Raw genomic sequence first — 17,299 nt, 5'->3', positions numbered from 1 at the left:
ACACTAGGCACAAATCCATAAGAAACCAGGCTTTGTGGGCGTCACTTCTCACAAAACAGCTCATTCAGGTGCTATAAGCTTACAATAATTAAAGGAATGCATTAGCTAACTCAGAATAAAGGGAGGCAGAGGTTATTGTCCCTTGTTTTGCATTCAGGGGTAACAGGACTGGAACTAGGTATGAGCTGTGACACAGGAAGTAAAAGCCTACAACAGGACTGTGGGTAGCCTTGGCAGGCACTATGCTGCAGGAGAAGTTGATCTTGCCTTCTCAAGCACATGTATGCTCAGAGCAAAGTAAATGCAAATAGTTACTCAGCAAAAAACTGCTGGATTTTTCTCAACAACAACAAGTCATAGGAAACGTTGTTAATATTTTGCTTTTTCCAACAAGGAAAAATGCATGGTCCTTTTGGTTACTATTTGCATAAGTGGCAAATATTTTCATGCAGCTAAAAGTAGAAGCAGGGGGAGAGGCCCATGATTTTGTTATTGCTAAGTATGGGGAAAAACCCACTTACTTCAGTAGTTTTATATTGCACATAATCAGCTCCTTCCAATTAACAAAAATCATAGCAACTTCTTTTTCTGTTAGCAGCTCAGATTCCATTAGTGGTTTCTGGAAGATCTAAAGATTCAGAAAATTAAGCAAATTAGAAAGTATATAGTAGTATAATCAAAGTGACTAAGACTGATGATGCTCATTTCCTTAGCCTGGAGGTGAGAAAATTTTACATCAGTGTAGCACCTGACACTCAGTGGAAGAGACTTCAGACATGCACTGTGCCCTAGGGATCCATGGTGTTCCCTAATAATACGTGAGCAGTGCATGGCTTTAAGAGAACAATTTCAATTTGTGTTGGTTTTGACCTGGATAATCTGTTTGAAACTTGAGAATTTTAGTCTGAGGTCTCCTGCAAAATATCCCACGATTGCTGTGATAATACTACTGAAAATACATTTTACTTTGGACTCTTATGGAAGTTCTCATTTATCTCACAGTGTCTCAGGTTTGCATATCTTGACCTCTTTTTTTTTTTTTTTAAAAAAAAAAAGCTTTCCTTCTCTGTCAAAAGAATTGTCTAAGTCAGTTGCCTGTGCTAATTCCCTTTCTTCCACATAAGAGATGCACCTTTTAACATTTAAAGGAAATCACAGTGATAACCGAGTGCCACCATGAATGTGGAAAATGTGCATCAAGCTTCAAGAACTTCTACATGAGAAATAAATGTTCAAAATCAAGAGTAAAAAGGGTTTAGTAGAATGATACTTTAGACAGTGCTTTGGTGCCAGTAACACAAGGGCTTAACATTAATTTAATGCACACCCATACACACATGCATATGTGTCTACATACATATATGTATAAAGATGAGTGATTAAAACCTGCTACTTAAGCTGCTGTGCTGTCTTACCTCTGTGACCAACTGCAGATCATTTACATAGTTTTCTTCTGTGACAATTAGCTCGTGGATGTATCCCTGCCTTTTTCTTTCAGTAGGCGTCAACATATCCAGAAGATGCAAGTCTGCGCACCCTGGAAAACACAAAAGGATCCTAGATTTTAGTTACGGTCATTTGCAAATTGATTCAGATCTGTGGCAGTTCAAGTAACACTTAATGACCTGTAACTACTGCCTGTTCAGCTCACTTAATCATTATCCACATGTAATGGCACAACGCTAACAACACTTCATCCCTCAGTGACTCAAAACATTTTATTTAACAGCTTGCCTTTTTTTTTTTTTTTTTTTTTTTTTTTTTTTTTTTTTTAATTGGTAACTCAAGCCCATCTTGAAATGCTATCTTCTCTCTAGCAGCAAAGCTTAAAAATCCCTCTCACCACCACTTGCCCATTTCCAACCTCACTCTGAGGTTCACTGTCCCCTTCAGTTGTGTCATTCAACTGGAGCCATGCTGTAAAACAAAACCTCAAATGGATGACTACTAATAAAAAAAAAGGCAAAGACTTCATCTGGTATTACTGCCAATGAAAATGTAGCGATACCCTAAAATGGAACAGAATTAGGGCAAGAGCACTATAGTGACCTTAATGGTCTGATGGGCACCTTAGAATTCTATATAAGCCCTCAACTTATTGATACTCTAAATTCAAGGTTCACCTTTATCCTTCTAGTCAAAGTAGGCAGCCTGACCAAGAAGGTACTGCAGAGCTTATTTACTTCTTCACACTTCAATTAAACGTTGCTTCTAAGTGTTTGAAGGACTTGAGCCAGAACACATGACGGTCAGTGGAGATCACTCCACAGATTTCAGTAATTTACAGGCCAAACCAAAGGGCTGATTGTTGTTATCATTTATGTTTAAAAGCATGGGGTAAGTGTGTAACTAAGAACTCATCTTCCATCAGTTTCATCCTTTAATTTTTGCAAACCACCTCCCTTGTGTTCATCCTGTGTAGACGCTAGAATTTTTGTATAAATTCTAACATCTCAAATTTTATTTCCTATTCTGAATTAGACATTACATATAATTAGAATTTTTTCTGTAAGCCAGTATTTTTCAGTTGAGGTTAATTAAACGTTCAAAGTAAACCACTAGTGGTCCTAATCCCATCACAATCTGGACAACTCTTCCAGTTCTGTGCGTATAAAGTTAATACTTGTATAGTATTTACTGCATTTTTAGCTTCCTGAACATAACCGAGGAGCTGATTCTGTACTATGCTGCTAGCAAGGTCCCCATGTATCACAAGTAAGTTTATCGTGGACTACCTTCAACTGTTGTTTTAACTGATCTGTGCTCCTGAAAAGGTAGTGATAGATTTGACTTAAAAATAATAATAATAAAAAAAAAAAAAAAAAAAACAAAAAAACCCAACCAAAACCAAGAAGAAAAGTAGATACAGTCAAGCTAGTTTCCTCTATGATTAAGAAGCCGATAACAGAACAGATTGGAAGCAGAAGCATGTTGTTCCATTGAGATACAGTACACTGCAGGCCTTTAGAAGATGCAACTGAAACTTTGCTTGAAATATAGGTTTTGAAAATTATCAATTTTATGACAAAATAATCAAAGCATTAGGCACATTTCAAAAGCCAAAACTTTCATTTGTTTAATAAATGGCTGCTTTCAGAGCATTTTCTTAGTTATCATGTAAATCAGAGGTCAAATAAACAGAACAAGTTCTCCCCACGCACTGTCAGCTTCATCAAAGGCAAACTAAGTGCTTAATTATTTTTCTCTAGAGGTTAGGGAAGTTTACTGTTCAAAGATGCTGATGACCTTGGTTTGAAGTGTGGTTTCCAACCACCAACCTTTCAGAGGAAGCATTTAACATTTTTAATCATAATACATTTTAGAGGTTAGCTTGACATCCAGCCAACTGGGCTGTAAATGGGTTACTCTGAATTTCAACAAATGGTCTACTTTTGAACATGAAATATTTGAGAAAATAGCCTGCTTCAATCTGAGCAGAACATGCAGGAGACACTTTTCTGAGAAAGGATTTTCTTCATGAGGTGCACAAGCGCAAAGATTTTTCTCATCTTTGTATTAAAAACACCAAAGAAGAACTGAGTCCCCTTCCAAGTGGAAATGTCAGGCCACAGGGCTCTGGCTAGTTTTTCATGGATGCCAAAGTACTTTGATGAACATCTAAATTCCACTCGCAGCTGTAATAATATCATTCATTAACTCAATTTACTAAGAGGCTCCTGCTAGGGGCTAGAAAACACCCTTGATACAAGACATTTCCACTGACAGATGGGAAAGCTCTGCTGTGGTTAAGTACGGGGCTCCGACCTCAGCGTGGAATTGGTTAATGTTCCTAACCTAAAGCACAGATAGCTCCTCATGCATACAGCCACCCAGGTACTTAAAATGAGACACTGGCATTTGTCTTTTCAGCTGTTGAGTGCCCTATTCTTTCCAATTTTCTCTCCTGCTCTGAAAAGCAGTGCTGGATCCCATCTGGAAGGTGCCGAATTTGAATCCTTAGCTATGATCTAGTAAACTCAGAAAAGAATGGGGAAATTACAATAGCTAACGTGAAATATTCACAGCACTGTGAATAAATGGATTTCTGCCCTTTAACTGGATAACCAGTACGACCCCAAGCAAAGGCATTTGCCCACAACTCACCAGACTCGTTACTCTGTCTGGACTTACAGAACCAACATACAAATGCTGTAACTATAAATCCGTGCTTTGGCCTCCTATCACCATAGGACTGTCCTGGTTTCTGCAGAACTAAGGGATTCTAGAAATGTAAAAAAATTATTTCAAATATCATTCTAAGTAGTAAACATGTTTCTTTTCCTTTCAATGTCAGCCCTGAAACTAAGCTTGAAAGCAATGCACAAGAGATGCTGCTTTTTCAGAAGGATGGTTCTGCTGTGGAACCCACTGATCTACATATATGGGCACAATTTCTGATTTCTTCTAATTCAGGGAGATTTTCTAAACAACTCCAGATTTCTCTGTAAACCTCACACTGGTCTAGTCCGTAATGACAAGATCACAGTAGAGAGGAATCTGTTCTATTGTAGGGAACCAGAAGCAGTAAAAAACTGTGTCACAGTTTTCCTCCAAATCCTTAAGCAGAAGGGAATAGCACACCATGATTGCATTCCTTTACTCAGACAAACTAACATTTCACCATTCAGCCTTCTTATCAACTAGCTTCAGATGCAACCACCAATTCCCCATAAATATCTTGTGGGACGGGCCCTCCACTGAGAGACTCTCAAGCTTTAGCTGAGTACAGCAGAGTCTGGTACCAAACAGATCTCTCCATCTCAAGCTTCTGTGATGCAAAATCCCGTTTCACAGCTATTTTCAATGACTTCAGCATGTTTAGAATTTCTCAGATGGACTAGTATGTCCGTTTATTGTTAGAGCAAAGTATTTCCCTCTGAGATGGATGGAAATAGGATCTAGAAACAAGTCTGGAAAGTCCCACTTGCAAAATATTATGATTACTTTGTTTTTGCCAAGACCAGTCACCACTAACACATGTGCCACCTTCTCCTGTTCCATCACTCAGCTATCATCAGGTGGTTGCCACTGCTAATCCACGCAGGAGGCCAAGCATCTTTCATAACAATTTTGATTTTCCTTTTTTTTTTTTTTTTTTTTAATTCTAGAACATGCCTGAGTGTAGTCCTCAACACATAGACTTGTGATACATTACCACGATCTTGATTTTGCAGTAGCAAAATTTTCTGCAGTATTTTAGATTAACACCTTATTTTCTATGGAAAAAAGAAAAGTTTTAGTATTCAATCAAAGGAAGGAGGGGAAGGCAACAGGCGAGACAGTTGGGAAGGAAACCTACTAAATCCGGAAAAAACAGAACATGTCTACCACTCCCTTTCCAGAATCTGTCTAGAGAGAATAAAATCCTACACATGTGAGGGCATGGATGCATCTAAAAATATAAATCGACAGAGTTAACCAACTCCTGGACTGGTTTATACCACATCAGGTAACTTTAAATCTCACCTCTGATTTATGAACCGGGACCTATCTTGAGCCCCTGACCACTTACTGTACAGTAACAGCAAACCAGTCAAGAGCATCAGCCACAGATCCAAGCAGAAAGAACCGCACAGTCCAATTTTACATTGTCTTCCCCAAAAATAAAGATGCTGAACAGGTACTTCACTTGGAATCAGGAATGTGGTGACCAAAAGTCCAAACTTTTTAACAAACAACATTTTATTACTTTTTCACTTTATCGGGCAGACCTCCCAATGTCGTCTTTCCTGGCTTCAGGTTACACACACACACACAAAAAAAAAAAAAAGAAAGAAAAAAAAAAAGAAAAAAGAAAGCAAAGGAATCAAACGAGATTGATTGTAGCACTCATCCGGATCCAGATTTTCCCCAACATACAAAACAATTCAGCAGAGAAAACTGCTCTTAGCAGAGATGAGTACAATGGAAAAAATACAAATCCCATTTCAGTCACCTTGACCAGGGCACAGAAAACCTTTATCTGCGACACCGATTTGAGCCCAGTTCAGGCTAGCGTCTGCCAGCACTGGCACCAGTTCACACCTGTCCACTGGTGGGTGTTCAGCTGAGGCAGCAGTGTCAGAGCAGCACTCTGTGGGTGAAAGCTGGTACCGGCACAGATCAAACATAGAAGTCGGGAACCGAACGGCGTGTAGGCACAGAGCTTCCTTCTTGCTGCTAGGGCCAGCTGCTGCCGAGGGGTCAGGCTCAAAAAGGTAGGGAGGGGACGAAGAAACAAATTAGAAACTTGTGCTAGAAAACGGAGCCAAGGACCTCCACAAGGCCACAGGGAATCCAACACCTTCTAAAAGCCCTACACCCACTTGCTGTAGGACAGCTACCTTGGGTATAAACATCTTTCTACCTTTAGACACCAACAGCTACCTTCTCTATGAGATGCTTAATTAAAACTATTCCACAAGATTAAATTTGTTCTAAAAAATCTGACTTACTCTGTGTTGCTCCACAAGACTAGTAAGTTACAGAAGAGTTACAGGTTTGATCTGGCTCTATGCAGACATTGTAATCTGGATTTTTGTGCTGAGGAGGAGCACTACACCAGGCTACTTCTTGCGTTTTAGAGCTTTTTTAATGACGTTTCCAAATTAAGGTTTATGGAAAGGGGAGGGGAACAAAACAGCTATGAAACTTGCTGTAACAAGTTTCTGTTGCGTGTATCAGAAGTAGGTTTACGCACACTGTTAGCATTACTAGGTTACACCAGATAGTTCAGATAACTCTCACAATTTCTCCTCACGTGAACAATAACTCAAAATGATTCCTTATTCATGGTAAAGTACCCCTTTGCAAGCTATCAAACAAGTATAAAAGCCCATAAAGTCTACATGTGGGAAATGAAGTCTTTGTGAAAATAATTTTTAACTGCATCCAGGTCAACCTTCTGAAAACATTCTTTAAGGGTTTGGAAGCATAAGGTCACCTCAGCGCTCTCTGTTTGGCTAAACAGCAGCCAATTACCCAGTTGTCTGTGTACATTTACTTATCTTTCAATTCAACTGATTAAGTAGTACTTGAGATATATTGTCCCTGGATTTATTGAAGTTGTCTAAAAAAAAAGTTTTAAATAAACCAAATATTGTAATCAGAAGAGGACTGCACAGAAGGAGCTATTTAACAAGAAATTAAATAGCTGGAGTCAATAATCGTGAAGAACTAAAAAGAACTGCTTTAAAACCAGAGAACAAACCCAGAACATGCAGTTACTTTGCTGTCTTGAGGGAAGGTTATGGTAATAGGCCATTTTAAAATGTGTTCAGTGAGCTCACAGGGACTGAAGATCCGAAAGAGTTGAGATTTAAATAAAACTGACTCTGAATATAAAGCAAAGTGTTCTTGATAAACCTGCATTTCAGACTCTTAAGTTGTCTTGGACAGATTTAAAGTATTTGAATTGATATTAACAAATTCCCTTAAAGAACATTCATGGAAATTCTTCCTTGGCAGCTGAATACACAGGGAATTCTTCTCAAGGTAAACAGAAAAACTGTGAACAAAAGGTCCCACTACCACTTGGAGCGGCAGTCTCTAAATCCCGTCTCCTCTACATCCCTTAAGTGAGACCTCCTGTGCAAAGGAAAAAGGTACTTGGCACACGAAAGTTAACGTCAACAGAACGCATTCAGTTGACTAGGCAGCAGTGAGACTATTTTTTCCTTAATATTAACTTAAGAGACAAATAAAATCAAAAGTCATCTAATGGTTTCTTATTTTTGTCTACGCAAGTCTTGTTTCAGCCTTGACTGGCATTACTGTTGGCTTTGCAGCCACAAATTCAAGGCCCAAAGAAACAAGCGTGCGGGCACATTTCCATCGCAGGAGGCAAGCGTACTCTCGGGAACAGGTTTGCTTGCTGCAGTCTGGATCTGTGGCTGTGGGAGGGGACCCTGTGCTTTAGGAGGTTAAAGATCTTTTCAGGTGAACCAGGCAGAAGGAGAGAGGGTCAAAACTGGATTGAGACACAACCCTGAAAAACTATTCTTTTGGATGGAAATCATCAATTTTCTTTAATAAAGAACTGCTTTCATGCTCACTTTCTCATAAACATATATATAAAAATATAACAAAAATGCAGACAGGTAAAAAAGAGTAAGTGCAATTATCTTGTTCCCTGCTGCTCAAGAAATCACTGATTATGAGGAAGATTAAACACTACCATGCCAAGCTATAGCAGTACGCTTAAAAACTTTAATAATTGAGTAAATAAACATTATAGGTATTTCAACAACGTCTGTCGATATAAGCCACAACGGTTTGAATATCTTTGTCTAGGACATCTTAAATGTGTTTTTCATGAGTTAACTATTCTCAATAATTGATTGATAAAGCCGTTGCTCTGTTGAGCAGCACACAGTACTCCTCTGCCTGAGGAGTCCTGGCACAACACACACCACTGCGTGCGTGCGTGCATCTACAGGAGGGACAACTTCAGGCTGTTGTTTTCACTTCAGTGGAAAATTGATCCCAGGAACTTTTAGGGCACTGTGACTCTGAAAATCCTTGATGAGACATCACTCTCAGCATTTTTAAAGAAGCATGTTCAAAAACATGTAGCCTGCAGATTATTATAATTAACAGCTTTATTTTTCTTCTCACTTGAAGTAATGGGGGGCGGGGGGGGGGGGGGGGGGGGGGGGGAAGCAGCATCTGAATCCCTATACCCAAAGTATTGCCAATATTTCAATATATAGAGAAAGTATGTTTCTGGCCTTAAGTCACAAAAAACAATGTCCCTCAGGACAAAGGCTTTTAGTCAAATTATAAATCTTTCAACACAACAGCTCATTAAGGGAAAATAGAGATATCCTTTCATTAAAATAACATTTTAATGCACAAAATATTGAAATAGTGGAGTAAAATCTGGCTACATCACCCTCAGTAAGCAAAACAATGGGCACTGAAAATTACAAGTATTACGTTCTGTTCATTTTCTGTCATACTAGACAGCGTATTTTTCAGCAAGTGGCGATGACGGAGAAGAATTTTTTTTTAATGACAGAGCAGTAAAGGAAAAAATTGTGGATGTTAAATACTATCCTAAAAAGAAAGAAAATCTGTGCAATTGTGCATGTTTTAAGACTAGAGCTTCTGGCATAAAACACAGAGCCTCTGTCAATGTAAACCCATGGTAAAACAACAATGAATACTTAATTCATCTACCAGTATAGTGTCAAAAAATATCAACTGCTTTGTAACACGTAGAAACCACTGAATAAAGCAAGAAAGGTGCAAAAAGTTGCAGATAGTCATGATCAATCTGAGTTATTATATTGAAATAATATTCAAAGAAACAAGACAAGTGTCATTCTGTAATTAAACAGGCGGGCTTCAGGCTATTCTGGTGGCATATTCATTACATGCACTATTGCCACTTGCTGAATTCTGTGTGTACACAGCAACAAGACAACAAACACATTTTAGTCTATCTTTTATATGAAGAATTTAATTATCTATACATGTAGCTAATTTTAAAGGCTGTATTACAGTTGTTAAAGCTGCAGTTTTTTATATATTTATATAATTTACATTCATATTGATGAAATACTGAAGTGCAATTGAATAAGGAGCTTCACTTGTTCTTTGCACTGCACGACGGGTCAGAAGGTGGGAGATGGGGTAGGGTTAAAACGCTACAACACTGCCAGCATGAAATTTAGAAATAAATGAAATACATAAACCAGAACATAACTAAATGGTAAAGTAATTAGTAGAATGGCTATATTGTGCTTGAGGCATTGGGAAGGGAGGGTTTCTGCACTGACAGCACCAGGCATTTCATCAAAGGCTTGTAACTAATGCTGGAAAGACAAACAAGGCTTAGCTACAGCACATCTACTACATAAATTTGACTGTAAGCTCCATTTAATATTAATCTGTATAAATTCCACAGTCTAGTTTAAAAAAATGTAAACATTGGAAATTAATTGCAGGGAGATATTTCTATACATTCTTTCTTGTCAGGAAAATTACTTGTTCAAAATGTGTTGTTCCACAGTCATAAGAAAGTAAAAATGAGAAATCAAACTTCATGTAACCAAGATGAAAATAAAGAAGTTAATTCTCAAATCCCACATGAACGTAGCATTCTATTGAGTTCTGATAAGAAAATGCAAAAAAAAGAAATATCTGAGACAAACACAAACCAGGGTGTTTTCTAACTGTATGCAGCTACAAGTAATGTGCAAAATAAAATTAACATAACTCGGATAACAACATTATGCAAGGTTAATATCTCTTGCATTGGAAGGAAGTTAATTTCTTCTCTCCACAATGTATTACACACTCAACAAGGAACACCTGATACATACAGTACAATAACTACAACAAAATACCTTATCTGTAATTGGGCACATTTAAAGTTCCTTAAATTGATTTAACTCCTTCTGCTCTTTTGTAATTTAAAAAAAAGAAGAAAAAAATAAAAAAAAAGAAGACATATTGACAACACTGGACAAGTGAACAATAAAAAAGAAAGATACATAAAGTCTCAAATTTATGGACATTTGGAACAATTTTAATAGCACATGCAGCATTCCTTGATAGTGGGTCTTTTTGCACAAACAAAATTGCAATGAAGAAATTTCATTTATACTTTTCCTTTAAAAGGCTAAAATATATATTTAAAAATAATTTCAAAACTACTGAAAGCACCTGTGCAAAGGTGGAAAAATTAGTTTGGTAACTCTGAAAGCCACAAAAGGACCCACTATCCTCTGATTTTTTTGTGTGTTTTTTTGTTGTTTGTTTGTTTCATTTTAATTTTGTGTCTATATCTGTAGGTAATTAACTCAAACATTGCGATTACATGCAACTAATGTAAAATGAGGTAAACTGCTCTGCAGTGTGTTCTTCTACTCAGAAGGCAGTAGATGATCATGCTGGAAGCCACATGATCAAGGCTGCATCTCCCATCATCCCTCTGGGCAGTGATATGGGATAGTGGGTCTCTTTGAGGACTTTCAAGCCTGAGTGGGGGATGGACAACATATGATTCCTAGAAAAAGGAGGAAAACAACACATAAGCAAAACAAAACAATGAGCAAATTCAAGCTAGGAAAATGAGTCAGGCATGTAAACGGCATGGTGCAAAAATGATAAAGGGTAACATGCTACAAAAAGGGGATGGGAACTAAAAATAAAACAAATGTAAAATAAGGTTTGCATTACAGAAGGTCTTCAAAGAGACTTTGACAAGTGCAGCAGTGGTGAAGCTTTGAGTTCTGCAAACCACAGCAGAATCACAGCAATGCTGCATGTTTCATCTTAAAGTACTACACAAATAATCACAGCATGGCAGCAGAGAGGGTCACTTACATTGCTGGCTTGGGTCCATGTCTGTTGTCAGCTTCACATAGTTGGATGGAAAGAGACCCACTTGTCCATTCACCTCCCCTTTCCACCAGTCTGGGTCTTCCTTGTTAAGGACGTTTATAATCTGGCCTTTATTGAATGCTAGCTCATCGTCATTCTGTGCAGTGTAGTCATACATACCAATTACTTGGCACACTGTAAGATAAAGGAAGAGGTCTATCGCACTGGTAACATTTCAGCAAAACATAAGCTATGCGTAAACCCACTACAAACGCTACAGATGTCACAGTATGTTTCCAAGACACTACGCTGACCTGCTGTAGTCCTGCCGCTCTCTCCTGTGCCCCTGTACTGGTGCTTAGCCAAGCCTTCGACAAATTTGCTCAAGGTAGTTTAAAAACCACCAAAGAGTTTTCCAGCTTACTGAAGGGTCAGGATCACACTAGAGAGGGCAGAGCACAGCAGTACAAACTGACAACGGTGTAACCTGCCTGGAACCGTCCCCAAGCTACTTTTGCTTGGAAGTGCTTAACAGTAGGAGAAGATTGGAAAAATTTAGAATTCTAGTAAAGCGTCAAACTCTTCAAGAATGTTAGCTTTCTATTGGCACTGCTCTTTTGCTTTTTATATATTTTGCCCACAAAAGCACCAAATTTGTTGTACATCTATAAAAATTGCATATTGCATCCTCACCATCCTGTTCTGAAAAAATATCCTTTCCACCAGAACAGGTCAATGGACTTTTCTGTCTGGGAAACATTTTAAGTTCCACTACCTGAAGCCTGAAAAAGGCATTCTTTTCTAATTTAGCAGCAGACACACTCAACACACCTCCGTAATTCAAGAGAAAGCCAATGGTGATATACTTAAAATAACACTGAGGTGTTAGGAACACAAAGATCTTGGAAAGGATGGGATAAATAAAAAGCATCCTAGGCCATTTAGGCTGCCTTTCTGGCACCACAGGACAGATTCCAGCAGCCTATTTTCTATTTCCTTACTGTGAAGCTCATCAAATCTGACTGGTTCTCAGAAAAAAGCCCTTTCTGTTCAATTATAATAGAGCAGTTTAATACTCTAAAGCAGCACAACTGTTTACTTAAATACATACCTTCCTTTACTTCTCAGTTTTCTCTATGCCAAGTCACAGGGCTTCTGGTATTTTGCCTTGAGACGTAAGACTATCTAATCAGCCATTATATTAATCCTAAAATTTTCTTCTATTTTCATTCTTGTACTCAGCCAGCAACTTACTTAAATTCATCAAATAGTTCCTCTCTTTTTTTAAAATTTATATTTCAGAAATTATTCAGCCACTTTTAGCTAAAACTTTATGTCTGTTCACAAAGTTCATAAATAAACTCCACATTTAACAGGAATCTGCATATGTCTCAATATTTAGGTTTGTTACTTGCAAAAGGGGGAAAAAAGAAAAAAATTAAAAGGGGCACTCACTGTCATTTGTAACACCTAACACATCAACTAACCAAAGTGTACATTTCTCTGGCATTCTGGAGATAAACCAGCATTTCTAAAGGAATGTATATTATGGTGTGCTCCTGTCTTAGGCAGTTTTATGCCAACATAAGTTCCAATGTGTGAACACCACTGATGTTCACATTTCCCTTTGAAGACCTGTGAATCTGTTTTACAGCGTTCCTGTTAGAGGTTTACAGGTTATCACTAACATCAAGAATGGTAACAAATTTTAAGCTAGACCACACCTGAATACAATACATACACTAACAGATCTGTAACCAATTCTAGAGTTAATTTCTTTCAAGAATTTTTCATTGAGCTCATTCTCTTCTACTTCAAAGCATTTTATGAAATTTGGTGCTGTCCAGTAGTATCATCAAAATATCTAAATAGTCCAATGGGATCCTGAAAGTCACTTTAAGCTTGGGGAAATAATCTTAAGAGCATTCTTGAAGAGATAGGACTCCTGAATTGAACCTGAAGCAGTGACCCCATCTTGATCTTACACTTAGTCACAAAGCTTAGAATACACCTTAGTCCTATGTACAAAGCTCTTATAGTAGTCCCAGAAAGGAAGTTCTTCACTTATTTTAAACTCCAAAAGCCACTGCTAGCTAGAGAAGCAACCTATAGCTTATCTTCTCTGAGCTCCAGTGCTTCTCATCCATTTGTTTCCTTTTTAGAAGGACTGTCTGTTGATTAATACTAGTCCTACTGCAACAGCAGAGGGAATCCAGGTCCCCATACAACACTCACAATCAGTACCATCTATAATGTTGTCTCTCTTTAAACAAGCAGAACGGTTGGAAACACATTTCCCACTATTCCTATATTGTAAACTTCCTTCTGCCTGACTAGCTTCAAGTCGCACTAACAGTTCTTATCAGTCCTCAACACCAGGAAGGACATGTTCATGATGAAAGTTTAGAAGGGGACACACGCAAAGCAGTCAAAGTTTAAGAAAACCTCAAAGTATAAAGCAAAAGTGTCCATGCAACACAATTTAGAAGGGGCAAAAAAAAAGAAGTTGTTAAGTCATGCAGTTTGCATTACATTATGGCAGATGGAGAGCATATACATCAAAACAAAATGACAAAAGAAGCAGAGGTTTTGATGATACTAGTTTCTGATAGATATCCTTCCTCCAAAACTCAGACAGTCATGGCACTCTCAGAGCCTTCACAATGCACCACCTTGGGCATTACTCAACCCTTGCAGATGGTTTTTCTTCAGGCTTCCCATGTCTTTTGCTATAGTAAGCCTCCCCACAAACGTGCTTCCACTATGAAGATGCTTCTCAACCATTAACCTCTTAACCTTTCACATCAACCACAGAGCTAGTGAGGCCATCTAGCCTAATGGAAAGACAAGATTCTTTTTCTCATCCTTCAAAATGAAAGGTCTATAACAAAGCTGAACTTGATAAAAATGAAAGTCATTAAGATTTTGTTGGTTTGTATGCGACAAAAAAAGTGCTAATAATTTTATTTTGTAAAGTTTTATTAGCATGTGTGAAAAGTCCCAGACTGTCAAATTTGAAATCATTTAAAAACATGAATAAAATTTTTAAAATCCCATCATATTGATTTGTAAAAGTATGTGTCTCAATGCTGAGTTACCACTTTAACTGCAGGACACAAACTTGTGAGTCTTTGTAGAAGTCTGATTTTCTGCATTGTTATGACTACCATCAAAGGAGACAAATAGCACCATTTGTAACATTTCCCTTCTTAATATAATATAAAATTGCCTTCTAAGATAATATCTTTTATTTACACCAATAGCACATGAAACTAATACCTCAGTATTTTACTCTAGTTCCCTAAACAGCTTGATAATCCTTCATACATATTTAAAGGAGAAAATTATGCTCACTACCATTTTTCATCTAGAAACACTCACTTCATTTTAATGATAGGTAGCAAAAAATTGGCCTGGGGAAGCGTTGGGTTTTATCCCTTGCCACTCACAACCAAACCCAAACTGATGACAGACAACCACATCAAGTCTTCTGGGTCGCTTATAGGAGAAGATACATCCATTCTGCATTATTTTGATTAACAAGAATCCTCTTTACTTAGTACTACACCAGCTCACAAGCCCAAAATGGTTCAAGATTGAGTCACAAGGAATGAACTTCTTGTTCTCAGTCTTCTGCCTGCCTTCATACCTCACAGCAGACTGACAGGATTGTTTGATATTGCCTGCAGTGGAGCTGTAACAAATACCTTTAAAAATATAAAGGTCTACTACTCTTGCATCCTTTCATAAACCTTAAAGTAAGTACCTATACAAGACAAAAAGCTACATCTTCATTTGAGTTGTTTTCTCACATCTCACCTTTGAAAAATCAAAGGTTCTGAATGAGAGGTGCCTCAACTGCTAAGCCCACAGATCATCCTGAACCTTTAAAAACTCCTTTACTACAATTAGTGCAAAGAAATTGGACTGGTAATTTGAATGCTTATACTCTAAGATGTAATGTCACAGATGGCTTTTTAGCATTCAACAGTTCATACTTGAGGAACCACTACTGTAAATACACAAACCAACTGTTAGGTTTTCTCATTTAGAAGAAAAAAAATAGTATTAGAGTTTAACAAAGTGGTTAGGATAACAGATGCTAAATATTCTACTGAATGTCCATAATTATTTTTCAAGTCCTATTGAAAATGACACACATTACAAAAGTAACTTTGTTAATGCAACTGCATTGCTTACCTGAAGGTAATGCTGTTGATTTAGGTAGCTCAGTTGGTGTAGTTTTACTGGTACCAGGGCTCAGAAGTTTTACATAATTAGCAGGGAACCATCCTATCTGCCGTTTTTTACCCCGTGCCTAGTAAAAAAAAAACAAAACCACAATTCTTTTAAGACAATTAAGCATATCAATAGATCCTCATATTTAACTACTTGTAGTCACACTGACTATTTTAGAATAGAAAAATGCATTTTATAACAAAAAAGTCAGCTATTACTGTGGCAATAGTTTAATATTATGATATTTCTATTAAGTGAAGTAAACTTTCATAATATATAGAGTAGTTTATAATATTGGAACAGTAGTTATTTACTAATTTGAGTGATTTTTCACTTAACAGTGTTGCTACTTTGTGTGCTTTATAATCAATACTACAATCCTGATTCTTCTGAAAGATTTCTCCTGATTCTGTTTAAACCGTAACTCTAGAATATTAAGCTAGCTATTCCGTTAATAAGTGGCAGCATTTAAATGCTTTTTCATTATGCAAAGAACTGCATTTAAACAGAAACCTAGATTGTGATGGTTTAAGTAGGGATTAAGAATCCAAATTACCTCTTCTCTTTTAAAGAAACAGTATCTAAACTTTTTAATAGTCTCTCCTGCCCAAAAAACAGAGTATAAACATATGTCACATTAACTAAGTGCTAGAAGAACAGCAAAACCTTATGGTGAGAAAAAATGGGCAAAGTTTGGATTCAGATACAAAATCCCAAAGCCAGATTCCCATCAAACAAAAACTAAGCTTTGACAACTACAAATACATACGGTCAGACACTGTCCAAATGATCCTAATCAACAGATGTTAAGGTTTTGCAAAGTACACTACATGTTCTCATGCTTATCTAATCAGAGGATATCAGTACAAAAACACGGTGCACACATGTATTAGTGTGCGTGTGGTCCACAAGTGTGTGTGCTGCGAGCAGCGGGTTACTGCACGTGGCCTACAGCAGCGCTCTCAGTTTGTAATGCAGCTGCAGTGAGTCACTGTCAGAGACAGGATACTGGGACAGACAAACTGCAGGTCCAATCCAGCGTGCCAAAGCTTGTTTCTTTTGTGTTTCTCCACAAAGGATGAAAAAAAAAAAATCACCAGGAGAGGCAAAAAGGGCAGGTAGTAATGTGGGAAAAAAATATCTGAGTTAGTGTGAGCACCTACACTGCAAAAATAGACAAATTCTATTCTTTCATTTAACATTCCCTGTTAAAAAAACAAAACCAAACAAAACCTCATTCGGTGGTAGTGGACAAGGGAAGAGGTGGGAGGGAAGCAGATTTGCCACAAAGTCATTGAGAATCAAAGCTTCCAAACTGTCAACTTCTACTCTTAAAAAAAAAAACCAACCAAAAAACCAACCGGTTAAAATATTTTATTATCTATTATCTTCTAATACAACACCAAAGCTCTCTCCTACCCAATGCTCACAACAGACACCATTCTTTTCACTCTTCTACATTAAATCAAACTGTTGCTGAGATGGGGCCTGGTATTCCACCCTGTCACATTCATTAAGCAACCTGAAAAAGTGGCGGCCATTTTACAAAAACACTACTGCTGTTAAACACTTCTCAATCTTTCAACAAAAGGGATAACCAAACTTTTGGCTGAAGCCATTTAGAAAGCTTCTTAGGAAGACATTCAGGACTGTGCACCTGCTTTCACATTGCGGACAGGTTTCAGCTGACCCAAATGCACGTGATCTGCATGGTCACTCTTGGAACAGGGCACACAAGTAGACCTGGCCA

The 17,299-nt window shown here is 37.7% G+C and overlaps 1 protein-coding gene across 4 annotated transcripts in view; it reads right to left on the bottom strand.

Moving 5' to 3' along the window:
- ITSN1 (intersectin 1) overlaps nt 1–17,299 on the bottom strand; it is a 141,179-nt gene that overhangs the window by 15,929 nt on the left and 107,951 nt on the right. For 3 of the 4 annotated variants that reach the window (XM_080374684.1, XM_080374683.1, XM_080374685.1), the window contains 4 exons: nt 15,511–15,628; nt 11,314–11,505; nt 1,416–1,537; nt 522–628 (listed from right to left, as the gene is read on the bottom strand). In XM_080374684.1, the coding sequence (XP_080230810.1) occupies nt 522–628; nt 1,416–1,537; nt 11,314–11,505; nt 15,511–15,628 (539 nt within the window). Of the gene's footprint in view, nt 1–521; nt 629–1,415; nt 1,538–10,060; nt 10,994–11,313; nt 11,506–15,510; nt 15,629–17,299 lie in introns of those variants that run through there. The other variant, XM_080374686.1, reaches the window with a different exon arrangement.

This window comes from Falco punctatus (assembly GCF_963210335.1).
Source record: "Falco punctatus genome assembly, chromosome: 2".
NCBI lineage: Eukaryota > Metazoa > Chordata > Aves > Falconiformes > Falconidae > Falco > Falco punctatus.
This window is presented reverse-complemented; position numbering and strand designations above follow the sequence as displayed.